General features: G+C 56.5%; 1 protein-coding gene across 1 annotated transcript in view; it reads left to right on the top strand.

Moving 5' to 3' along the window:
* Positions 1-24,518, top strand: part of PLXNA1 (plexin A1) — a 54,037-nt gene that overhangs the window by 25,984 nt on the left and 3,535 nt on the right. The window contains exons 10-31 of the mRNA XM_080686911.1: positions 1,310-1,510; positions 3,365-3,461; positions 3,532-3,725; positions 3,838-3,989; positions 4,072-4,192; positions 4,542-4,678; positions 5,871-6,038; positions 6,626-6,719; positions 6,923-7,162; positions 7,250-7,393; positions 7,713-7,947; positions 10,452-10,594; positions 11,979-12,235; positions 12,591-12,657; positions 18,592-18,738; positions 18,842-19,001; positions 19,813-19,916; positions 20,404-20,500; positions 20,863-21,053; positions 21,172-21,341; positions 22,512-22,724; positions 22,804-22,954. Coding sequence (XP_080543037.1) covers positions 1,310-1,510; positions 3,365-3,461; positions 3,532-3,725; positions 3,838-3,989; positions 4,072-4,192; positions 4,542-4,678; positions 5,871-6,038; positions 6,626-6,719; positions 6,923-7,162; positions 7,250-7,393; positions 7,713-7,947; positions 10,452-10,594; positions 11,979-12,235; positions 12,591-12,657; positions 18,592-18,738; positions 18,842-19,001; positions 19,813-19,916; positions 20,404-20,500; positions 20,863-21,053; positions 21,172-21,341; positions 22,512-22,724; positions 22,804-22,954 — 3,483 coding nt within the window. The remainder of the gene's footprint in view (positions 1-1,309; positions 1,511-3,364; positions 3,462-3,531; positions 3,726-3,837; positions 3,990-4,071; positions 4,193-4,541; positions 4,679-5,870; positions 6,039-6,625; positions 6,720-6,922; positions 7,163-7,249; positions 7,394-7,712; positions 7,948-10,451; positions 10,595-11,978; positions 12,236-12,590; positions 12,658-18,591; positions 18,739-18,841; positions 19,002-19,812; positions 19,917-20,403; positions 20,501-20,862; positions 21,054-21,171; positions 21,342-22,511; positions 22,725-22,803; positions 22,955-24,518) is intronic.

The following is a 24,518-nucleotide window of genomic DNA, read 5'->3' as shown; positions in this document are numbered from 1 at the left end:
CTTACTGTGTGTAGGCAGAAGAGTTCTAGGTCAGGTGACTAAAAATCTAACTTGAGTCATATGAACAGTTGTGGCTCCTCACTCACTTCGTAGACTTGAGCCGGCTTACAGACCCAGAGCCCCCTGAATGGGTAGAAATGGGTCCCCTTAAGGAAGAACTCTGGTCCACATTACGCATCTTTCTCCCAGCTCAGCCTGGCCTCAGGCCACTGGTGGTGTCTGAAAGGAATGTCAGAATCCTTTTGATGGCTGAGGTGCCAAGGCCCGGCCAGAGAGACTAGCTGGGGATCACAGGGCCTACACTCTGAGACTGACAGTGGCGCTGGCTTCCTGAGCAGCCAAGATAGTGTCCGCAGAGTGGAGGTGTGAGGTGGAGGAACAGTGAGAACAGTTCTGGTGACCAGGATGAGCCAGGGGTCCAGCAGGGACAGACAAGGTCTAGGGAGGCAGCAGGAAGATCCCTGAGCCTTGTGGCCGGGCTGGGCACCCCTTCAAATGGCAAGGAGAGTACTGGCATAAGTCAGGGCCCCTGAGTGCAGGGCTGGTGGCCCTTGGTACGCGTCACCATCATCTGCCTCTCCCTGGTGGAGATGGGGTCACCCTGTAGACCCAGGGGAAGTGGTCAGCCTGCCTGGTTCTGCTCCCCCAGTGTCACTTACAGGCCCCAAAAACCTCTGCAGAGCCAGGCCTGGGCCCACACTCTGCTGGGAGATACTGCAGGCCTTGGGGATTACGGCCTGTTTTCAGCATCTCTATTTAAAGCCCAGCTCAGTGGCATGCCCCTGGGTCTGTCTCCTCCTGTGGCTGCTGTCAGTGTGCTGCAAGGGAGCTGGGCTGTTGCATCAGTTATTGTTGCCAAAATGCTGGCCCTGGGGGCCCTGGCTGTTTTTCTGCCTGACTATTTTTACATGCTTTCTGGGCCCCCAGCAGAGCTTACAGCCCCAGCGCTCACTCTTGGCTGCTTCTGTCTCAAGGGCCTTTTCAGCTATGGACCAGATGAGACCTCTTGGTTGCTGAATGGTGGGGTCCTAGAACATTAGACAGAGCACACTGAGCCCAGAGCGGGGAGGGCCTGCCCCAGGGCACAGAGTGCAGCCACATAGCCTGGCAAGTGTAGAACCCAGGCTTCCTGCCTCTGGAGCAGCTGGCTGTTCCTGAGGTCCTCAGTCTTCCAGTGTATAAAGTGGGCACAGTGGTGCTTGCCCAGGAGAAGCACGGGCTCTGCACATAGATTGCAGTCAGGGCCACAGAGGGATACACCCTGCTCACTGGCCCCCTCTACGCTCAGCTGAAGCCTTGTCACCCCCAGGACTGCCCGCAGATCCTGCCATCCACTCAGATCTACGTGCCAGTGGGCGTGGTGAAGCCCATCACCCTCACTGCCCGGAACCTGCCGCAGCCACAGTCGGGCCAGCGTGGGTACGAGTGCCTCTTTCACATCCCGGGAAGCCCAGCCCGTGTCAATGCTCTGCGCTTCAACAGCTCCAGCCTGCAATGCCAGAACTCCTCGGTAAGGCTGGTGGAGCTGGCAGGAGGCTTGGGGAACCCCTTCTGCTGGACTGGGCTGGTCACATTCACAGCCTTAGGATCTGCTTTCTGCTCATGAGCAAAAGGATAGGGCACAGCCAGTGTTCTTCGAGCTCCCAAGGTGACTGCCACGCCCCTAAGGCATGCCTGGGTGTGTGGGTGGGGCATGGCCAAGAGCCACCCAGATATTTGGAGGAAGCACATCTCAGAAGTGGGAATGGGCAACTTAGATGTGGCAAGATATGCAGACAGGGCTTTGCGTGGGGTCTTGGGAGCGTGGGTGAGGAGGCCAGGTTGAGGGTGTGGAAACTCCCACATGCTGCAACTACCCAATGCTTCCAGAAGGCCAAGGTCAGGGTGATTTGTGTCCAAGTACTCAGTTCCTTTTACATCTCTTGCGGCCAGACACAGAAACTGTTCATAGTGGCCCATGCGTTTGCATGCTAGTAGGCAGGTGTTGCCCCAGTGCCAAGAAGCAGCCACATTTGGAGCCTTGAATCTAATAGGATGACATTTTCAAAGCTTGTTATCAAGTTTAGTGAATTTAGTAACTGTGATCTCTGTAGAGCCAAAACCTTTCCTTGTGGGTTGAGGGAGTGGTGGTCCCGAGAGGCCTTCTTGCAGCTCTTTCTGTGACTGCTAGCAGGCCTCAGTTTCCCCATCTGTTCAGGAAGAATGTAGTCAGGAGAGGAGGGGTTTCCTGTGGTGGCCAAGGCCCTGTTGGCTTCTGAGTTCTCTGCAAGGCCTGTGTTTGGCCCCCACCCTGTAGAATCCCAGTGTAAGGGCCCCTTTCCAGTGGTGGCAGACCCTTCACCAACCTCTCCTTTTTCCTAGCAGGGTGTGCTGGCGTCGGGGGCGGGGGTCATAACAGGCTCCTGGGGGCAGGTCAGCCAGCTGGCTGGTGCTGGAGTTCCTTGTGCCCTGCTGCCTGTCCTGTCCTTTCAGTTCTGTCATTTCCTTACTGTATCACTGACTCTGCCAGCCACACCTTCCACTTGCATCTCTGTGTGGCTCCCTGGCCTAGCCTTGTCCACCTTCTTCCTCTCTATCTAAGGCCGTCTGTGTGTATGTCTCTCTCTATTTCTGTTTCTTCTCCATCCCCGAGCCTCTGTCACCTCCTTCCCTGCACTCCTCCTCCCCTCTGCCTCTCCTCTCACCAGGCCCACATTTATCTTTTCTGTCACCATTTTTAAAGGGAACAGGAGTATCAGGGAATGTGATAGGATCCAGCTAAATTCATGCAGATAAAATGACGATGGATTGCTCTGGGATGGAGTGGAGGGCCTCCACTGCAGACAGTGGGGCACAGCTGGGAGTGCTGGGCCTGAGCTCCCAGGAGGGGAGAGAGAGGGGGCCGAGCCTCACCTGGCAGTGCTTTTTACCAGCCTATGCCCAGGGCATGGGGGCACACAGCTTGTACCTCAATTCACAGAGCATCCCTGACAGGCATCCTAGGGGTCCAGCTAGGAAGTCCTGAACTCCTGGTGGGGGAAGTAGGGAGGTCATCCTGGAGGATACACGACATATGCTGCTGGGTCAGAGGTTTGTCTGGAGAGCAGGGGCCAGGGCCACTGGGAAGGAAGACCTGGGGTTAGGGGCTTGGAGGGAGAGCTGGGTCTGGCAGGAGAGGATTAGTCCCTAGGTTGGTTGGCGGCCAGGTGTTTCTGTTGGGTACCCAGCTCTGGATTGGAAACACCAGTCTGGACAGGCAAAGCCCCCAGACCCTGCCCCACCAAGCTCGCTCCCAGCATCCAGTCCCCGTGGCCAGGAGGGGTACACAAGCCCTGACCTGCCTCCTGGGGTTTTGGCCTGACTCCGCACTGCATACTGTCCGCAGTACTCCTACGAGGGCAATGACATCAGCGACCTGCCTGTGAACCTGTCGGTGGTGTGGAACGGCAACTTCATCATCGACAACCCTCAGAACATTCAGGGTGAGCCGAGTGGGGTGGCACTGGGGGTGGGGCCGCGGCGTGGCCCAGCTGACTGTGTTTCCCCCTACAGCCCACCTCTACAAATGCCCGGCCCTGCGGGAGAGCTGTGGCCTCTGCCTCAAAGCTGACCCTCGCTTCGAGTGCGGCTGGTGTGTGGCTGAGCGCCGCTGCTCCCTGCGTCCCCACTGCCCTGCTGACTTGCCTGCTGCCTGGATGCATGCCCGCCATGGCAGTAGCCGTTGCACCGACCCCAAGATCCTCAAAGTAGGTGCACCTCTTGGGCCACCGAGGGGAATGGGGTCTCTGACTGCCTAGCTGCCTCCCTGTGCAGCTCCTCATGGCCCTTACTGGCCTCCCACCCTCTGTCTCCCCACAGCTGTCACCAGAGACAGGCCCACGGCAGGGAGGCACCAGGCTCACAATCATGGGTGAGAACCTGGGCCTGCGCTTCGAGGACGTGCGGCTGGGCGTGCGAGTGGGCAAGGTGCTGTGCAGCCCTGTGGAGAGCGAGTACATCAGTGCCGAGCAGTGAGTGCAGCCTGGGGAAGGTGGGGAGGCCCCGATGCCCAGCTGGACTCTGCAGCCTGCTGAGGCCTCTGGTGCCCCATAGGATCGTCTGCGAGATTGGAGATGCCAGCACGGTGCGGGCCCATGACGCCCTGGTGGAGGTGTGCGTGCGGGACTGTTCCCCCCAGTTCCGGGCCCTGTCGCCTAAACGCTTCACCTTTGTGGTAAGCCCCACCCCACTCAGCCTGGAACCCTTTCTTCCCATGAGGCCTCAGGGGGCTGTGAGGCCTGTCTCTGCAGGGCCTGGCTTGGCCCAAAGGCTACCTCAAGTGTGGGGCTCCTTGTCCTCCCATGGGCCCCCTCGTGCAGCAACACCTCTGCTCCTAGTCTCCATCTCCCCTCCTCATCTCTGGGGTCTGACTCCAGGTTCCTCTGTACACTTTGGGCCCTGCCTCTGGGCTCTGTCTGAGAGTCCATGAGCACAGGGCCTGGGCAAAGCTGGAGATGCAAGCAAGCCTCTGGGCCAGTGGGTAGGCCTTTCCTGGAGCTCCAGCAAGTTCCTTCTTCCCATAGACTCCAACCTTCTACCGCGTGAGTCCTGCCCGGGGCCCTCTTTCGGGGGGCACCTGGATTGGCATCGAGGGCAGCCACCTCAATGCAGGCAGTGATGTGGCCGTGTCTGTTGGCGGCCGGCCCTGCTCCTTCTCCTGGTAAGGGGTGTGGATGGGGTTGAGGGTGGGGTGGTAGGTATGGCCCACCTTTCCCTGGCGGTGGTTGGTTCGCATGTCCCCTCCTGTTGCCTGGGAAACAAGGGGAACCTGGAGAGCCTGGCCAGGGTGATCACTATGGAAACCAGTGGTAAGAAGGTTACCATGGAGACAGGCTACCTCAGAATGGGAAGGACAGGTAGGCAGGGCTGGCCGGTGGGCAGGGCCTGGGCTCAAGGGGCAGGCATAACCACCCTGTCCTGGGATTGAGGGATCCCTTGGGAACATTAATAAGTATTTTTTAAAAATTTTAAGAGAGAAAAAATGCTAACAAAAGCCCTGAGGCTTGAAATAGATAATTTTAGATTAGGGATGATAATGGAGCGGCCCTTTAAATATTTTCCTGTGGTAATTACCCGTTATCAGACTAATTATTGGTGTTTGCAGTCTTGCTGTACTCGCAGGCCTGGTGGCAGTGGGCCTCCCAGCTGTACTGAAAGAGCTGAGGAGATGGGGACCCAGGTGCAGGTAGTGACTGGCTGGCTGCCCAGTGGGGGTGACCCAGTTCCCCCATTCCAGCCAGCTCGTTTTGCCTACTCCAGGCCCAGGCTTAGCCCCAGTTTCACATCAGGGGAAGTGTGTGCATCACTCATGTAGCAAGAGTTGGCACTGAGCTTGGCACTCTGGTTCTCCTAGCAGCAGAAGCCCAGGCTGAGTGGAGGCAGTGCCACAGCAGGTGGGAAGGTCAGGGTTCCACAGTCTCTGTCTCGCCAGTTATCCCTGGGCCTCCTTGAGTTCCCTTACCACTCAGCAGCCTGCTTGTGGTGCCTGCCCAGGCTGGGCTCTCAAGTCTGGGCATGGGCATGGCTGGGTCACCTGGGGAATGAGTCAGGATTGCCCCTTAGCTGGTGGGCCGGTCAGATAGGGCCTCGAATATCAAGCAGGGCAGTTTGGAAGGAGAGGGCCAGGATGGGGTCCAAGATAGGCAGATAAGCGCCTGACCCCTTGGAGGGGCTAATGGGAAAGTGGCTGTAACAGTCCTCAGGTCCTGGTGTGCCCCGTTTTACAACTGGGTAGGTAAGGCCTGGGGAGTAACTTGCCCACATGCCTGTTTTCAATGGAACCTAGAAGCTTAGCCCACCTGGGAGGTGAGCTGTAGCACCCACATCCTCACTGTCCCATGGGGCCCCTCCAGGAGGAATTCCCGGGAGATCCGGTGTCTGACACCCCCCGGGCAGAGCCCTGGCAGCGCCCCCATTGTCATCAACATCAACCGTGCTCAGCTTACCAACCCTGAGGTGAAGTACAACTATACCGAGGACCCCACCATCCTGAAGATTGATCCCGAGTGGAGCATCAACAGGTGGGGCTGCCCCAGCCTGCCCTGAGCCCCAGTGATCCCCTCTGTCCCTTGTGATGCTGTGAGGATGGAGCTCTTGCACTGGTTTCTCCTCTTCCTCTTCCCTGTGTGGTCCTGCCACCAAATTTTTTGTTTGGAGGGACCAGTTGAATTTCTGGTGGTTTCCTTACAGTGGTGGTGCCTTGTGCAGAGCTGGGCAGGGTGTGGCCACACCCTTCATATGCTGCCCGGGTCTGTCTCTGTGGGTGGGAGTAGAAATAGCAAAGTTTAAGACTTTGGTCACTCCCCTGCTCTAGATGCAGCAACCTGGAAAATTGTGTTACACAAAAATTTCTCTAAACTCTGATGTTACACTCTTTAAAAAAAAAAAAAGAACAAAGAATAAAGATGTTCCAGCCACAGCTCTCAGGATAATGGATCCCTGTCCTCAGATGTGGTTGATTTAATCTGAATTCTGGTGCTGAAAGATTGTAACCTGCGTATGTCTTCTGGGAAGCTGGGTAGTGTGTCTGGACCCACCTGTTTGTGCTGGGCTGGGATAGAGAGCTTCACCCCATGACCCCTCATTCCCTCATCCCCTCATCTTCTAGTGGAGGGACCCTTCTAACAGTCACAGGCACCAACCTGGCCACTGTCCGAGAACCCCGCATCCGGGCCAAGTACGGAGGTGTCGAGAGGGAGAACGTGAGTCCTTGCCCCTTCCTGTACCCCTCCCCCTCCTCGTGCAGTCCAAGCTACCTTGGCAGTTGCTGTACTTGGAGGCCCCAGGGAAAGAAGCCATTCCCGGCCTCTGGGTGTGCATATGTGGCGGCAGCCCCTTGGCCCTGCGAGGGCCAGGCTCCCTGCGCAGAGCAGCTGGCCCAGTGTCCTCGCTCCTGTGTCCCCAGAACTGCCTGGTGTACAACGACACCACCATGGTGTGCCGGGCCCCATCGGTGGACAACCCTTCCCGCAGCCCGCCCGAGCTGGGGGAGCGGCCTGAAGAGCTGGGCTTTGTTATGGATGACGTGCGTGCCCTGCTTGTGCTCAACTCCTCCTCCTTCCTCTACTTTCCCGACCCCGTGCTGGAGCCACTTAGCCCCACAGGCCTCCTGGAGCTAAAGCCTGGCTCCCCACTCATCCTCAAGGTGGGTCTCACTCAGTGGGCAGGAGTGGGGGTGCAGGTGAGGCAAGGGCCAATGGGGCTCTAGCTCATCCCCACCTTCCACCTCCAGGGCCGGAATCTCTTACCACCTGCACCTGGCAACTCAAGGCTCAACTACACGGTGCTCATCGGCTCCACGCCCTGCATCCTCACAGTGTCGGAGACACAGCTCCTCTGCGAGTCACCCAACCTCACGGGGCAGCACAAGGTCACGGTATGTCCATAGGCCAGAGATCTGTGCCTCAGCCCTGGCTCTGGTCTACTGGGTCCCTCCTGTCTTTGACCTGCTGACGTAGTCCCACCTATGACAACCCCAACTCTGTGACTGAGCCCAGCCCCAGGCAAGCCCTAACTTGGCCCTCATCCAATCCATGTACGCCGGGTGGCCTGGTACCTACCCTGGGTCCCCAGTGCCCCCATCCCCACTGAGCAGTCCAGGCCAGGGGCAGATGCTGTGGGGATCTTGAGTGTGTGGGCCCAGGAGCTGTGAGTGGGCATGTCACCTTCTGAACAGCCTGCACCCTCACCTCCAGGTTCGGGCTGGTGGCTTCGAGTTTTCTCCGGGCATGCTGCAGATGTACTCAGACAGCCTGCTGACCCTGCCTGCCATCGTGGGTATCGGCGGGGGTGGGGGCCTCCTGCTGCTTGTCATCGTGGTGGTGCTCATTGCCTACAAGCGCAAGTCTCGCGATGCTGACCGCACCCTCAAGCGGCTGCAGCTCCAGATGGACAACCTGGAGTCCCGTGTGGCCCTCGAATGCAAGGAAGGTCTGTTGGAGCTATGGGCAGAGAAACATGAGGGATTCCAGGGATATGGGGCATGCTGGGGTGCTGCTACCTTTGAGCCAGGGGCTGTCTGCCTGCCAACTAGACTCAGTTTGCAACATTCTTGATGGCCTCACTGTGCTGGGCTTGTTCCCAGTGAGGCAGGCAGGGGCCTCACTGGGGCCTGGGGCCTTGGGGCCTTAGGGCCTTGGGGCAGGTATGGCTTCTGTGGGGTGCTGCTTATAATGCAGACTCTAGCCATCTGAGCCCATCTTGGCTGTAGAACCTTGGACAGACATAATCGTGGGTGTCTCGGTTCCTTCTCTGTAGGATGGGCGTAGTGCCAATGCCCACTTCACTGGGCGCTATGAGTGTCCAGATGGCCTGTGCAGAGCCTGCAGGGCAGTGCTGCATGCATGCTCATGCTAGCGTGGTGGCTCCATGCCTGTGGCCAAGCATCGTGCTGAGTGGGGCCTTTTCTTTACCCCTTAGCACATGCAGACCCTGGCCTGGGGTAGCCTTAGTCCTTGAGGAGCCCTTTCTCAGGGAGTCAGGCTATAGTCTTCTGAGGATGGGCATGTGTACGTCTTGACCCTGGGGTGTGAATGGCAGAAATCAGGGAAAGTGCAGAGTATGCTGGCTTCCGGAATGTAAGCCTGTCAGGAATCCCTTCATCTTGGGGCTCCTCGCTCCCTGTGGTGACAAGATGGCCATAGTGGGTGAGCTTAGCTTCCCTGCTGTGCCCAACTCCAGCCAATTCCTGATGTCACACCTGGTCACGTGTTCCCCAAGCCTGTGACCCTGAAGCCCCTGATGGAAAGTGGGTGGACCCCAAGGGCAGGTGAAGGTGGTCCAGAGAATGGGGTGGGTTCTGGAGGCAGAGGCCATAGATGTCAGAATTGGGTGAGCAGTGGGCTAGCGGGTCAGCAAGCTGGAACAGAGTGCATCCCCACGGTCTGCCTGTCACTTCCTGATGTTTCACAGGAAGGCCAGTGTGCCCGAGGTGCCATGGCTCATACCTGGCAGAGTTGAGGGCAATGCTGCTAGCTGGGTGGGTGGGACTGAGTACTGGCAGCAGGGAAGTGGGGCTGGGGCTATGGGCGATGGTCTGCACAGTGGTCACTTGAGGGTTAGGTTCAGCTACCATAATGTCCGGCTTCCTCAGGGCTAGGGCCCCAGCAACAGGCCAGCCCCTACCCACTCATGGTCTCGGGCTCTGTGCATGTCTCTGAGCAATATCTAGGAGTCTGGGGCTGTTATGAGGGGTGAACAGCAGCACTGGTGATAATCACCAGTCATTGGATGTTTGTGAGGAGCTAGGCACAATCATAGCATTTTGCTGATATTGATTAGTGAATGCTCACAGTTCTAGAAGGCAAATACTAGCAGTGTTCCTAATTTTGAATGAAGAAAAGGAGCTAAGTGGTAGGGTGGGCCTAAGGGCCTCAGGGTCATAATGAGCCTGTCATCAGGTTGTTAACTTGAATGGGACCAAGGTATCCCTTTGCCGAGTACCCTGCCAGTCCTGGGAGCCTCCTCACTCCCTGACAAACCTGCCTGCCACTGATGGGACATAAGCAGGTGTGCAGGGACCAGAGCAGAGTTCTGCAGGCGGGAACCTCTACTGGGGCAAGGACGGCTGCCCACTGAGGTGGGTGTGCATGAAGCCTTAATCTGCCAGCGTGTGTAGGTGCAACAGCTGGCGGGCACTCCAGGGCAGCCAGGTAGAGATAACCAGATGCCCAGTCCTGAGGAGTTGAAGGCCCAGCTCTCAGTTAAACTTGCCAGCTGTTGCCCAGAGCCCGCCAGGCACTCCTCTATCTCCTGATCAGATAGCTCATTCCTAGGGCTGCTGCAGGGTCAATGCCTCACACCTCTGGAATATTTCCGTCAGGGCCGGCACCTGCCTGCCTTGTTTCTGAGAGAGGCTGAGCCGCCTGGGGTGGGCGGGCAGTGTAGCAGCCTGCAGGCCTGAGCTGTGCATTTGGTGGTTGTCAGTGTGGAGGGCTGGGGGGCTTGCACAGCCCCTGGGTCCTGGCACCTCTGCTGCCCACCATCTCCCTCATCTGGACATACCCCTTCTCTTTCCAGGCGGCTGAGTCCAGGGGAACCAGGGTGGGCGGTGGGTGCCCTCTCAGGTGGCAAAGAGCTGACATGCATTATTACTCCACCCCCACATGCCAGTGTGCGGTATGAGGGGTGAACGCCTGTCTTGGGCCCAGGCGTTCCCTAGTATTGCTGCATGTTGGGAGTACCCCTCGGGGCCTGGGCCTTGTCCAGTACCTTCTCTGCTCTCATCTTGGCTAATCCTGTGACGACTCAGAGAAACAAAGGGATTTTATCCCTGTGTTAGGACTAGGGAAACTGAGGCATAGGCAGGTGCAGTAGTTTCCTAAGGTCACTCCACCAGTGAGCAGCAGAGCTAGGGTTTAAGCCTGGTCCTGAGTGGGGGTCGGGGAGCCTGGAGGCCAGTGGGGCACCTGCCTTGATTCCTGGTCTGGCCATAGCCTTTGCAGAGCTGCAGACGGACATCCACGAGCTGACCAATGACCTGGATGGTGCTGGCATCCCCTTCCTCGACTACAGGACGTATGCCATGCGGGTGCTCTTCCCCGGAATTGAGGACCACCCAGTGCTCAAGGAGATGGAGGTGGGCTGCTGGCCAGGGCTCACCCGCATCCACCCGAGGGGCTCCTGGGGTGCTGGTAGGCAGCTGGAGGGTCCTGATGGATGGCTTGAGCCTGCAGGAAGGGGAGCTGGGAAGCAAGGAGGAAGGTCAGGAAGGGGTCTGGGGTGGGAGAGTCACAACCCAGCAACCCACCCCAGTGACTGGGCTCCTTGGGGCCGCCTTTGTTTTGTGGAGCCCTTTAGTCTGTCTCACATACCCTACAGCTCACCTGGTCTGTCTCCTGGGTGGTTCTGAATGCCAAGCTTCACTGGGCAGGAGCCCAGCCCATGTATGCTGGGAGGTGTGAGTGCCCAGCTGAAATTCTTGTGGCTGTTTGGGGCAGGAGCACGTGACCAAGAGAGCATGGAGGCCATCAGAGCTGGGCTTTTCTCTGAAGATGTCGGAGTCCTGGCTGTTGGCACAACACATCTTTAGGGGCCTCCATGGCAGGCCAGGAGCCCAGTTCCTAGCTGGGAATAGCCAGGGCTCTGCAGATCAGCTCTGTCGTGTTCTCTAGCCGAGGGCATCCCTTCTCTGCACACCTTGCATGTTGGGGGCCTGCTCACCTGTGCGGTTCCATTGGTGGGATGTTTCCTCTTAGACTGAACCTGGAAGGTTTCCTGTCACTCTGGCTTGGGCTCAGGCGTTCCCTGGGATTGCTGCATGTTGGGAGCTCTGTGTCCTCTGTCAGGTCTCTCTCCTGATGTTGCTATCTGCTGTGCTAGTCCAGCTGCTTTCATAGCTGTGACTGTGTGTTCTTCTTGGGGCCTGCCATCCGTCTGCCTGGGCTGGGAGCCAGGTGTTACTGGTGCCTCTGGCACAGCCCAGTAGGAGAGAACCTCCTGCCTGACAAGGCTTGGTACACATAAGAGAGCCAGCCATGCCCTATCCCACCTCTTTTTCACACCTCCCTGCCATGTGGCCCTAATCAGCCTCTTCCTCCACTGGACTTCAGGCATCTTCCATGAAGTGGGGAGGGTGGTTTCTGGGTTGATGGTTGTGGCAAGAGCAGAGTGAAAACATGGATGTTCAGATGGGGTGTTGGGTTGGGCTCCCTCCAACCTGCTAAATAGTGGCAGGAACAGGCCCTCATTCTACACCACTCACTAATGCTGGTATGTCTGGGTCTCTGCCTGGGTGGGTATCTCAGGCAGCTGCCAGGCTACATCCATTCTGCTGAGGACTGTGGAGGCCTGGACACCTGTCAGGGTGTCACCTGCCTCTGAGGCCTGCTCTGTGGCCTTGCCCTGCCCTCTGGCCCTGTCCTGCCCAGAAGGCCTCTTCCCTGCCCGCGCCCCCCCTCCCTTCCCCCCGGGACAGTACTGGGTACCCTGCTGTGGGTCTGAGCAGGCTCCTGTCCATCCAGGTACAGGCCAATGTGGAGAAATCATTGACACTGTTTGGGCAGCTGCTGACCAAGAAGCACTTCCTGCTGACCTTTATCCGCACGCTGGAGGCCCAACGCAGCTTCTCCATGCGCGACCGTGGGAATGTGGCCTCACTCATCATGACAGCTCTGCAGGGCGAGATGGAGTATGCCACGGGTGTGCTCAAGCAGCTGCTGTCTGACCTCATTGAGAAGAACCTCGAGAGCAAGAACCACCCCAAGCTGCTGTTGCGGCGGTGAGCCCACACCTCCCACCTTTAGACACCAAGGCCTGCTGGGTGCTCGGCCAGGGGTGTTACTGTGGCGGTTCTGGGGGAAGCTCCGGCTTCCTCTGGCCACAACTGTTTTTGTTTTTTTATTCATTAGTAGTGGGGACCAGGTGTGTTGGGCATGGGTCTCCACTCTGGGACCATCAGTGCCGGGCCTGAGTCATGCTCAGAGGCCTCCTCTGGGGCTGAGGACTGGGGTCTCCACCACAGCTCCCCAGCTGTGAGTGCCTTTAGTGCTATAGGAAGGGGTGAGGGTGCGAGTGGGCATATTGTGTGGGCCTGGTAGTAGGAGTTATGTCACCCTGCCTCTGTTTGTCTCCAGGACTGAGTCAGTAGCAGAGAAGATGCTGACCAACTGGTTCACCTTCCTTTTGTACAAATTCCTCAAGGTAGGTGGGCTGGGAGGAGAGAACAACAAGAGGGTCTGAGAACAGATGAATGGGTGTGAGGAAAAGAGGAGGCCAGAGATGCACAGTCTCAGCCCAGAGTGGCTCAGAGTGGACTCCCGCAGGACATGCACCCATTGGCCCCTCTCCTGTCTCTATGAGGCTGTCCAGGCCTCAACCAGCTACCTAGGCAGGAGTGGACACCCCAGCTATGAGGCAAGCTGTCTTGGGCCTCACAGCCTGCGTGCAGCTGAGCTGGAGTTTGAATACAGGCCCAGGTCTCTGCACTATACCCATAGCTTGGAGCTAAGGATGAGGGGGGACAACCTGGCAGGGGAGTCCATGTGTCTAGCACCCAGTGCTGGGCCAGCCTGGGGAGACACCTGGGGCCTGCTGATGGCTCCCGTTGTGGGGAGAAGTTGCACAGACAAGCCCCTGTTCAGGCTTGGGAGAGCCCCCCATCCCTAGAAGACAGGCCCTGACCTGTGGCCATCCTCAGAAGGGGTGGAGGCAGAGACCACAAACAGCAGCCCAGGCCAGACGTGGGTCCAGGTGGATCCCGTGTGGGCTGCACATAGAGAGTGGGAGATAGCTCAGACCCAGGCATTTGCTTTCCCTTGAAATCTGAAGGCTTGGCAGACACACTCAGGAGGAGGGGACAGTGAGCCCCACGCCAGGCCCAGGCTGTATGTTCATTCGTGCTTCCGCTCATTTCTCTGACCTCTGTAGACGCTCTGCGGACGGCCAGCATGATGGGCAGTGGAGCCTAGTGGCCTGAATATTCCCGTGATTGCTTCTTAGCCGAGGACCTCTTGTTTCCTGTGTCCTTACTGAATCGGGGACACCCAAGGGGGCCTTCAGCCCTTCACTCAGAATGCTGTTGGGCCCTGGCCCTGGTGGCGTAGAGGTGCCCAGAGCAGAGTCCTGCCTGGCTGGGGAGAGAGGGTAAATAGGAATCGGGACACGTGAAAAGGGGGCAGATGTCAAGGGGTGGGTGAGGTTTGAGGAAGGGAAGGAGTTGCTTAGCAAGGCAGAGGGAGCGACAGCTCTGAGGTGGGGGTGAGGTACTGTGTGGACAGGGAAGACAGGCTGGGCAGGGCTCATCTGGGAAGATCTAGGCCTGTGGAGAGTGTCCAGTAAATGCTGGGGTTCTTGTTATGCTGAGCTGGGAGCCAGTAATGAAAAGTTGTTCATTTCCTATAAAATTCGGTGAGACGGTGATGTATTTACTTGCTCATTGAATTGCACTCTGGAATCAGGAGAAGCAAAGTTTAGAGGACACGAGCCACTGGGTCCGAGCTGCCTTAGCTTCATCGACCCGTCTGCTCCTGAGTCTCCACAGGCGGAGAAAGGGGTCCCAGCTTGACAAATCCAGTCTGAGGCCTGGTGGAGGGTCAGGCTGCAGGAAGTAGGCAAGTGGGGCCGGCGCAGAGGGTTGAAGGCAGAGCGGTTGAGTGGGTGCTGCTATCAGGAAACTGGGTGTTGTGGGCTCGAAGGTGGGGGCCACTTCATGGAGGGTCGGGTCGGGTCGGGTTGCGGATAGGGGGAGAGGAGGCCGGGCCTGGCCAAGGGAGCAGGAAGGCAGTGTTGGAAGCTACAGGCCAAGCTGACTGGCCCACCCTTATAGGGTTCCATTGAAGAAGCTGAGCAGGGCCAAGGTGTGCTTCGATCTGCTCAGAGCACCCCCCTTCTCACAAATCATGTTTGCCCCCTCATGATATGGATGTGTGGGGTGCTGGGCAGGAGGAACTGGCCCAGAGCCATGTGGATCTGCAGGAGGGGTACCCGACACTGGCTCAGGCTCCTCCTGTCTACATTAGCTGGCCACTGACTTTGTGCCACAACTGTTTTTGTTTTTTTTAATGTATACCGTCACTCCTCTGTGTCTGCAGGTTCTATATCCATGGATTCAACCAACCACAGATCAAAAATATTCAGGAAAATAGATGTTACATTGTTACTGACGTGTTACTATGTAGTTAGGCCTATGATGGTTATATATACATTGGACTAGGTACAGACTTTTTTCTTGTCATTATTCCCTAAACAATACAGTATAAAACTATTTCCACAGCATTGACATTGTATTAGGTATTATAAGTAATCTGGAGGTTATTTAAAGTAAGTGGGAGGATGTCTGTAGATTATGTGCAGATACTATGCCACTTTATATAAGGGACTTAAGTTTGCTATGGGGGAAGTCCTGGAACCAGTCACCGTGAGTACTGAGGGATGAATGCACTGTATTATTTCTTTTTTCAGTTTTAGTAAGAAATAATTCACATACATCACTGTATAAGTTTAAGGTATGCAACATAAGGGTTTGATTTACATATATTGGGAAATGATTATCACAAAGGTAAGGTTAGTTTACATCTCCATCTCATATAAATAAATAAATAATTCTCATGATAACAGCTTTTTTCTCCATTGGTCCATACTTTGACTTGCTAGACGTTTTTAGAACAATTTTAGTTTCACAGCGAAATCAAGCAGAAGTTACAGAGATTTCCCATGTATCACGTGCCCTCTTACAGCCTCCCCATTATTACATCCTCCACCGGAGTGGTGCGTTGGTTACAATCAATGAACCTAAGTTGAAATAACATCCCCCAAAGTCCATAGTTCATGTGAGGGTTCCCCCTGGGTGCTGCGCATTTGGGTTTGGACAAATGGTAGTGACTTGTACCCACCATTGCAGTATTAGTAGTTTCACTGCCCTGAAGATGCTTGTGCTCCACCTGTTCACCTGGCAGCCACTGATACTTTCCTGTCTCCACAGTTTTGCCTTTTCCAGAATGTCCTGCAGTTGGAATCATACAGTATGTAGCCTTTTCACTCTTCTTTCAGGTAGTAATATGCACTTGAGGTTCCTCCATGTCTTCCCATGGCTTGAAAGTTCATTTCTTTTTAGTGTGCCATTTTTAAACACCCCAATCCCTGTCATTCTTTACTGTCTTTAAGAAACAAACAAAAAATGAATTAGGAAAGTAACCCCTGTTCATTTTAGCATACCTAAACAGCACAGAGTGAGTGAAAGTGCTGAGCCGTCCTCCCAGTTCTGGGGTAACCACCATCAGTGTTTTGATGTGTGTCCTCCACGCTAGTTTCTGAACTGTGAAGCAGATATCTATAAATAGCATATATAAGAAGAAACCCTAGTGTTGTGCCTTTTCTTCACTATAGGTTCTTTTCGTTTTAGGACCATACGTTTCACACTGCACTGTACTCCCCTCCTCGGACAGAGGTGTGGTGGCCGCCTTTGCAGGTGGTTTTCTTTCTTGTTAACAGTTGCATAATGTTCTCAGTGTGAGTGTTGCGCTGCTGGAGGTGGTGGGAGAGCTTGCGTTTTTCCTCTCCGTGGCCTGCACTGCGGCCAGCATGCTGATCCAGTGATCATTGCTTGCCACGTTAATGCTTAAGTGGATATCCAGAACGATGATTGTAGGTGATCAGGCATGTTCATTTTTTATTGGAATATATGCTGCCAAGTTGTCCTGCAAAGAAGGGTTGCACCGATTTAGTGTTTGAGAATCTTACCCAGGCCTTGGATAATAACTATTTTATCAGCTTTTTTTTTTTTTTTTTCTTTGCCAGCTTGTTGCTTTAATTATTATTTCTCTAATAACTTGGGCATCTTTTTGTTTGATTGGCCACTTTTATTTTATTAATGTCTTTTTTTTTTAAATCCTTAATTGTTTTTTTAGGGTTATTTCTTCCAGTAGTTTATACAGGGTGTTTTTTTTTTTTAAATACAAAGTTTCCATTTTGTATAGCTCCTATGTTGTTCATAGAAATGATTTTTATTTGTGTACTCTGTGAGCGAGGCTCGCACTTGATTCCCCCTCCCCACTCTGAAGTGGAGAAACACTTGTCCTAACATCATTTATAGAATAGAATATATTTGTATTATCTTTGTACTTGAAAATTCATTGGTATTTCTGCATGTTCAGAGCTGGGGCTGGGAGGCATTTGAGGACATCCTTTTCCCTCACTTTATAGGAAACTGAGGCCCAAGGAGGGTAGGACTAGATGGGTCCTTGAGTTCTGGGCCTTCCTGTCTCCTAGCCTTAGATCTTCCATTCCGACTTTGCCCCGTCTGAGCAGGTTTTGCAAGAGTGGTTGGAGCCAGCACTGGGGAGCCTGCTGGCTGGGCCAGGAATAGATAGCCTGCTCAACCTGCGCCCTCTGAGGACACTTGGCATTTGAGGACTAGGCACTTTAGAGGTACATGGATCTGGGTTAGAATCCTGGCTTCCCCATATTCACTGTGTAACCCTGGGCCAATAACTTCTTCCTTCTGACTTTTAAAAATACCCCTTTCTTCTGCACAGTGCAAGCAGGGGAGCCTTTGGGCGGGTGCTTGGTCTGTCCCACAGCCACTCTCTTCAGATGGGGTTTGCAGGAAGAGGCAGCTATTAATTGCAGTGCATCCTAATCTGCACCCATTCTTACCTCCTTCCCTACTGACTTAATGAAGTCAAGTTTGCAAATGAAACATAATTTCAGAGATAGACATGTCGGGGAGTCTAGGGCTGTTTCTTTAATTATTGCAGATGCTAACAAGGTGCCCAGAGCGCCTGGTTATGGGGCAGAGCTGCTGCTTGTGTGGTGACGGAGTGGATGGGGTAGGCCAGTGTGCTGCCTTCTTAGAGCACACTCCTGAACTGCATCCACTGGGGGCCAAGGCGATACCGGAGCCTGTGCCCACACTCGGGCCTTACCTGTGCAAAGGGCACAGCAAGTCAGGCCTCTTGAGGTGTGGCTCTTGCAGTCAGGGCCAGCCTAGGACAGACAGGACTGATGAGCTCTGACGTTGACTGTCTTCACTTTGCTGTAAGGACATGAGCCTCTTCCTTTGACAGCTCTTTTCACTCATGGCATTTGTTGTCCAGCAGTGTCTGGAACCCCAGGCATACACAGGCTCCGTGCTAGGTGTTGGGCTGTAATGTGGGTGAGCTGGCTGTGCTTTGGCCCTCAGGCAGCTTCCACTCCAGCTGGGAGAGGGCCTCAAAGAGAGCAACAGAAGCCGGAGGTTGTAGCAGGGCCCTGATGGTGAGGGCCAGCAGCTTTGGCCTGGGGGAGCTGTTCTGAGAAGGCAGATTGGGTGGAGTCAGAAGGGCCAGTGAAGACCTGAGGAGAGATTGCTGGCTGTAGGGACAGCAGTGCCAAGGCCCTGAGGTGGGACACTAGGTGGTTGGAAGAGCAGGAGACAGCTTTCGTGACTACAATGTGGTAGCTGGGGGCAGTGGTCGGGGTGGGAGCAGAGCAGACCTTCACAGAATGCCAGAGGCCGCCCCACAGCACCGTGGCTCTGACTTCGTGCCCCTCAGTGCTGGTGAACTGCCCTGTGTCGGTGCATCCGCACCTCGCGAGTAACGGAGCTAGGCAGCCCTCTACCTGCAGTGGCGGGGTCCCAGCCAGGAGGGCCCCTGGTAGCCAACAAATCAAGGTCATACCTAGTGATCTATGGCACAGGCTCTGCCCATGTTGTGGTCCATGGGGGTCCAGAATGCAGTGTTGGCACTTCAGGCTCCAGCAAGTGGGGTGCTAGGGCATTGGCTAGGGACTGGGGCAGTGGACCCGCTGAGGCCTAAGCTGGGGAGACTCAGGGCTTTAGTCTTCCTTGGTATGAAGCACACGTGGCCACATCACGTTTTCTCATGTACTCGTGACACTCTTTGCTAAGGTTGCGTTGGGGTTTTCACGTCAACATTCATAGGGGCAGCGGGTCTGTTTAACTTATTCTCTTGCACAGTCTTTGTTGGGCTCTAGAACCAGGGTTCTACGCGCCTTCTTAGAAGAATTTGAAAAGGTTGCTGATTTCTCCTTGCGGGAGTGGTGCAGAGGCACTGGAAGGGTGGGGGCAGGTGGGCAGGGGTGGAAGCCCCTGGGGTCCTGGCTGCAGCCTGACTGCCCACTTGCCTGCTGCCACAGGAGTGCGCAGGGGAGCCTCTGTTTATGCTGTACTGCGCCATCAAGCAGCAGATGGAGAAGGGCCCCATCGACGCTATCACGGGTGAGGCGCGCTACTCCCTGAGTGAGGACAAGCTGATCCGGCAGCAGATCGACTACAAGATGCTGGTGAGCGCAGGCCCAGCGTCCTGCCCTGACCCCCACCCATGCTCTCCCACCAGCCTACTCCCTGAGAGGTGAGTGCTGATGCTGCACCCCTCCTTGCCCCCAGACCCTGAACTGTGTGAACCCTGAGAACGAGAACGCACCTGAGGTGCCAGTGAAGGGACTAAACTGCGACACAGTGACACAGGTCAAGGAGAAGCTGCTGGACGCTGTGTACAAGGGTGTGCCTTACTCCCAGCGGCCCAAGACTGGGGACATGGACCTGGGTGAGTGAGGGAGGGGCTCCATGCTATTTGGCAGTGTGGCCGTACTGAGGTTCTGAGCAGTGGGCCTGCCAAGGTGGCCTCCCAGGTGTGCAAGGAGTGGGGCAGTGCCAGGGGTTGGGTTTAAGGGCTGGAGAAGTCCAAGCAGGGCCTCTTGTTCCAGGCCAGGCACTGGCTGCTGGTGGAGGGTGCTGGAGGCCGTGGAGGGGTGTTGAGGGCTTGCGGGAAGGGATGTAATTCCAATGGCTCTGGATGTGGGCAGGGCAGGGTGGAGGCAGGTGGGGTGGAGGATGGAATCAGGGAGTACACTTAGAGGGCCACCTTGTCCAGGTAAGAGTCAGGGATTGGGGTTCCCACTTACTGGAGGAGGAGGGTGGGCCATCGGAGCTGGGGCAGGGAGTGGCACTGTGTGGCTCATGAGCTGGGCATGTAGGGGTACCCACAGAGCTGAGAGGGGTGGCAGAGGAGGAGCAGCAGGCCTGGGAATGGGGAGTCACACCGTGGATGTGGCTGGAGAGGTGGGGGCACCAACATGGAGGCCTTCAATGCCAGGCTGAGGAGTTGGAAGAGCTTCCTAGAGCTCAAAGGCAGGTGTTACGTGGGGGTCGGCTATCTGGGGCGGGACAGCTGCCGCTGGGGGCACATGCTTCCTGCTCTGAGCCAGGCTGCAAGCTGCTGGGAGGGAGGAAGGGAGGAGGCTCTGCACTAAGGGCACCTGGAACACCGGTGCTCCTGGGCTGAGAGGGAGACCAAGGAAAGGGGGAAATGAGGCACCTGCCTGTGGCCCCGCCCCTCACTGTTTTCCTCTCTTCAGAGTGGCGCCAGGGCCGTATGGCGCGAATCATCCTGCAGGATGAGGATGTCACCACCAAGATTGACAACGACTGGAAGAGGCTGAATACTCTGGCTCATTATCAGGTGACCCTGCACCTCCCACCCTCTGGCCATGGCTCAACCTCTCCTCAGGCTCCAGGGCAGTGCGGAAGCTGGTGTCCAGCCCCTGGTTGTGCATGGGCGGCAGATGTTGGCAAAAAGAGGGACACGGGTCACATGTATTACCTTCCCAGACCCACCACTGGGCCCATCTGGAGGTGTACCAAAGGCTGGCCTGGGTTTGCTCTCTCCCTGCTATGGTCAGGCCCTCTTCACGTGGCCCTTCGCCACTCACCCGTCTGAGGGGCATCCACTGCTTCCCGTGCTCTTGGTCTGGGCATGGCCTCTGCTCCAGCTCAGAGGAGCCCCTTTGCGGTGGGAAAGGGCAGGTGCTGGGTGCAGTGGGCCTGCCACCTGACTGAGACTCAAGAGTGGTGAGGTGACTGGCCTCCAGCACAGCACCGGGAAGGACTGGAGGTGTCACCACAGCTCCCAGCAGTGGGTCATGAGTCTCCCGGCCCTCTGCCCACAGGTGACGGATGGGTCCTCAGTGGCTCTGGTGCCCAAACAGACGTCTGCCTACAACATCTCCAACTCATCCACCTTCACTAAGTCCCTGAGCAGATATGGTGAGAGGTCGGGTAGGGCAGTGGGCAGGGTTCACTGGCCTGGATGGCACGCCTACCCTGGGCCCCTCTGCAGCAGGGCCATACAAAGGTTGGAAGGGGCCACATCACGGCCTGTCACCTGGACACAGCCTTTCCCTCAGTTTGGAGGCTTCACCTTTCCCCTATAGCACATACCCATATACAACTTGTCATCCTCTGTCCCTCACAACCCAGGGAGCGGGGGCTGAGGCCCCTAGTTTTCAGAAGTGGAAACTGAGGCTCAGACAGAGGAGCTTCTAGCCTGAGGCTGCCCAGCCAGGGCCAGGGCAGGGTGTGGGTGCTGGATGCAGTGGGCCTGCCAGCTGACTGTGTGGTGCCTGCAGAGAGCATGCTACGCACAGCCAGCAGCCCCGACAGCCTGCGCTCACGCACACCCATGATCACACCTGACCTGGAGAGCGGCACCAAGCTGTGGCACCTGGTGAAGAACCACGACCACTTGGACCAGCGGGAGGGTGACCGTGGCAGCAAGATGGTCTCAGAGATCTACCTGACGCGGTTGCTGGCCACCAAGGTAGGCCTGGATGGGCAGGTGGTGGGGACGTGGGCGCAGCACAGCCAGCTTCAGGTCACCGAGGAGCTGAGGGGCTGCCAGTGGTGCCCTGGAGCTCTGTGCCTTTGCCTGCCTGCAGGGCACGCTGCAGAAGTTTGTGGATGACCTGTTTGAGACCATCTTTAGCACGGCACACCGGGGCTCGGCCCTGCCACTGGCCATCAAGTATATGTTCGACTTCTTGGACGAGCAGGCTGATCAGCACCAGATACACGACTCAGATGTGCGCCACACCTGGAAGAGCAACTGGTACCTTTGGAGTGGGATTGGCAGTTGGGCAGGTGGGGCACAGCCAGGGAGGCAGGACTGAGCAGCTGCAAGAGGCCTGTCCTCTGGGTACCCTGTTCTGATGGGTGAAGGGAAAGGCTGGCCCAGGTTTGCTCTCTCCCTACTATGGTCAGACCTTCTTCATGTGGGCCTTCCCGATTCACCCATCTGAGGGCCATCCACTGCCCCCCAGGCTCTGGGACTGGGCATGGCCTCTGCTTTAGCTCGGAGGAGCCCCTTTGCTGTGGAACCTGCATGTATGCACACATGGCTCTGTGCAAGGGTGTGAGTGTGGGCTTTGTGTGAGAAATGAAGTTGGTGGACCAGGCCTGTGCCAGCCATTGGCAGTGATGAGGACAACAGTGGTAGTGACAGCAAACACTTTGGGACTTTCACCCCCTCAGGTAGTCAGCACTCCACCCCCAGCACCCACTCCTCAGTCTGGCTTTTGTCTCCCTGAGCCTGAGCATGTGGCCCGCAGCATCTGGCCCATCTCAGAGAAGCTCCTGGGCCTCTGGCCTCTTCCCCCCCGATCCCTGGTAGCCTTTCCCTCCCAGCACTCTGGTCTCCACATGCTGCTACTTCCCAAGCCTGGATGCAGCCCTGGGCCTTGGGCTTGGCCTGTGCGGCCTATGGGCCTTGGAGGGGTTCCATGGGCACCAGGGAAGGAGCATTGTCTGGTCTGCACCATCCAGGAGAATTCTCTGCAATGACAGAATGTTCTAGATCCAGAGTGGTGGTTTTATCGGCCCCGTGTGGCTACTGAGCATTTGATGTATGACTTCTGCAGCTGAGTTTCTAATTTTTAACTTTGTTTATTTCAATTTAAACAGCCACAAGTAGCCCAGTTGATGGCTGTTTTAGGGGTGGCATTTTGGGCACAGAGGTCAAATGTCTGTGGGATGTCCCCTGGAGCCCTTCCTGGGCAGAAGCAGGCTTGTGATCGTGTGTGAGTGCATGTGTAAGCCTGTGGCCATGTGGAGGACTGTCCTCCCGGAGTGTGGGTGGCAGGTGACAGCTCTCACTTCCTGAGAATCCTCGCCCCTCTCTAGGCCTCAGTTTTCCCATCTGCATGGAAATCCATGGTCACTGAAAGTCAGAGCCAGGTCGGCTGGGAGGGGTACTGACCATGCATCTGACCTGCCCACGCAGCCTGCCCCTGCGCTTCTGGGTGAACGTGATCAAGAACCCACAGTTTGTGTTCGACATCCACAAGAGCAGCATCACGGATGCCTGCCTGTCGGTGGTGGCCCAGACCTTCATGGACTCCTGCTCCACCTCTGAGCACAAGCTGGGCAAGGATTCGCCTTCCAACAAACTGCTCTACGCCAAGGACATCCCCAACTATAAGAGCTGGGTGGAGAGGTGCGGCGAGTGTGCAGGGGGTGGGTGGTAGCCGAGGGCTGGGATCCAGCTCATGTACCAGCCTGCCATCTGCCTGCAGGTACTATGCTGATATTGCCAAGATGCCTGCCATCAGCGACCAGGACATGAGTGCATACTTGGCTGAGCAGTCGCGACTACACCTGAGCCAGTTCAACAGCATGAGCGCCTTGCATGAGATCTACTCCTACATCACCAAGTACAAGGATGAGGTGAGCACACCAGCCTTGCCCAAGTTCGCCTGCTTCACACCACCTGCTCAGCCCTTCACCAGGCCTTGCCAAGCAGGGCTCCCTCCCCAGGACCCTTCTGCCAACCGCATCCAGTGCCTGCCTCCTCTGATCTGCTTGCCCATTAGCCACCTCACGTGCTGAGGCGGGGATACAGTGCTGTTTGATTGCCCATCAGGCCTGGCAGGGTCCGGCTGTGCTGCAGCAGGCCAGGGAGCATGCTTCTGGGCATGGGGGCTTGGAGGAGCAGGGGAGCAGATTGCAGTGGCTTCCTGAAGTGGAGAACATGGTTTGGTGAATGACTGTTCTCCAAGGGCCCATTACAACAAGCATGTCAAACTCGCAGCTGGTGGGCCGCATGCCTCCCTAAATAAATGAGGCACGCAGGCCGCGAGTTTGACCTGCTTGCATTACAAGGTGGATGGGCCTGGGCAGCATCTCCGGAGCCTTCCTCCTTTAGCATTTTCTGCTGACCTGGAGTGAGCCTGCAGCAGGTCTCCTTGTCATCTGCTTCACAGAGCTCGGGCTTCCTGGGGAAGGACTGACTCGTGGGCTGAATTGGTTGGGGCACATAGGGCCGGAGAGGCAGGATGGGCATGGCCATTGCTAAGGCCCTGAGGCCAGAGTGGGCCTGGCTACAGGGCCATGGAGGCTAGGAGGCTGAGAGGAGGAGGGAGAGCGGTAGGCCAGGCTGAGGCAAGGGGTCTGTCGCTGGGTGTGCAGGCCTTGGGGAGCTTGGCTTTCTTGTGAGAGAGGCCATCAGGGTTTGGAGACAGAGCTGTGATCTGACTGTCGGGTGCCCAGAGGGAGGGCGAGTCAGGGACCATGTAAGGGCTGGGCCATGGTGGAAGGGATCAGGACTTGCTGATCAGACTGGCTATGGGGTGTGACTCCAAACTCAAGGTGGAATGAGCTACGGGAGGTGGCAAAGTCCAAGGAATCCGCCTTGGATTTTTATTTAAGTTTGAGGTGGAGCTGGGACTCGGGAGAGACTCAGGCTCCAGGGTTAGCGTGTGGGCGTCGGCAGCCGCAAGATGGCCCTAGAGGTGAGTCCAGAGCAGAAAGAGGACAGGCTGAGACTCAGAGCTGGGGCTAGGTATTCGGAAGTAAGGTTGGGCAGATGTCCTGGGCTGAGAAGGATAAGCAGCAGATCCTGGGCAACCCACCTGGGGGTTGGAGACTAAAGCCTGCCCTCCTCAGGCTCATGAGGGAGAGCAAAGAAGCTAGAGGTTCTCTGCGGAGCTGCACTGTAAGGGGCCAGAGAAACAGGTGGTGGAAGGCGACGTGCTGTCAGGCTGAGGGTGCTCCTGCTTCCTGGGGCTCGCAACAGGCTGAGTTGCCTTGCAGGGAGGGCCTCCAGCGGGTGGCGGCATGTCCGTGTCCCCGGTGGCCAGGTGGGGAACTGCACCAAGGGGACATGAAGGGCTGGCTGTGACCAGAGCCCTGTTTGGGGCTGGTGTTTTGGGGGTCGAGTGTAGGAATAGTGACCAGGGGGCAGGGGGACTCAGTCTTCGTACCAATGACCTGGAGGTCCAGGTTCCTCCGC

The sequence above is a fragment of the Plecotus auritus genome (assembly GCF_963455305.1).
Source record: "Plecotus auritus genome assembly, chromosome: 8".
NCBI classification, from domain to species: Eukaryota; Metazoa; Chordata; class Mammalia; order Chiroptera; family Vespertilionidae; genus Plecotus; species Plecotus auritus.
The sequence above is the reverse complement of the archived record's forward strand: the minus strand, read 5'-3'. Positions and strand labels throughout refer to the sequence as shown.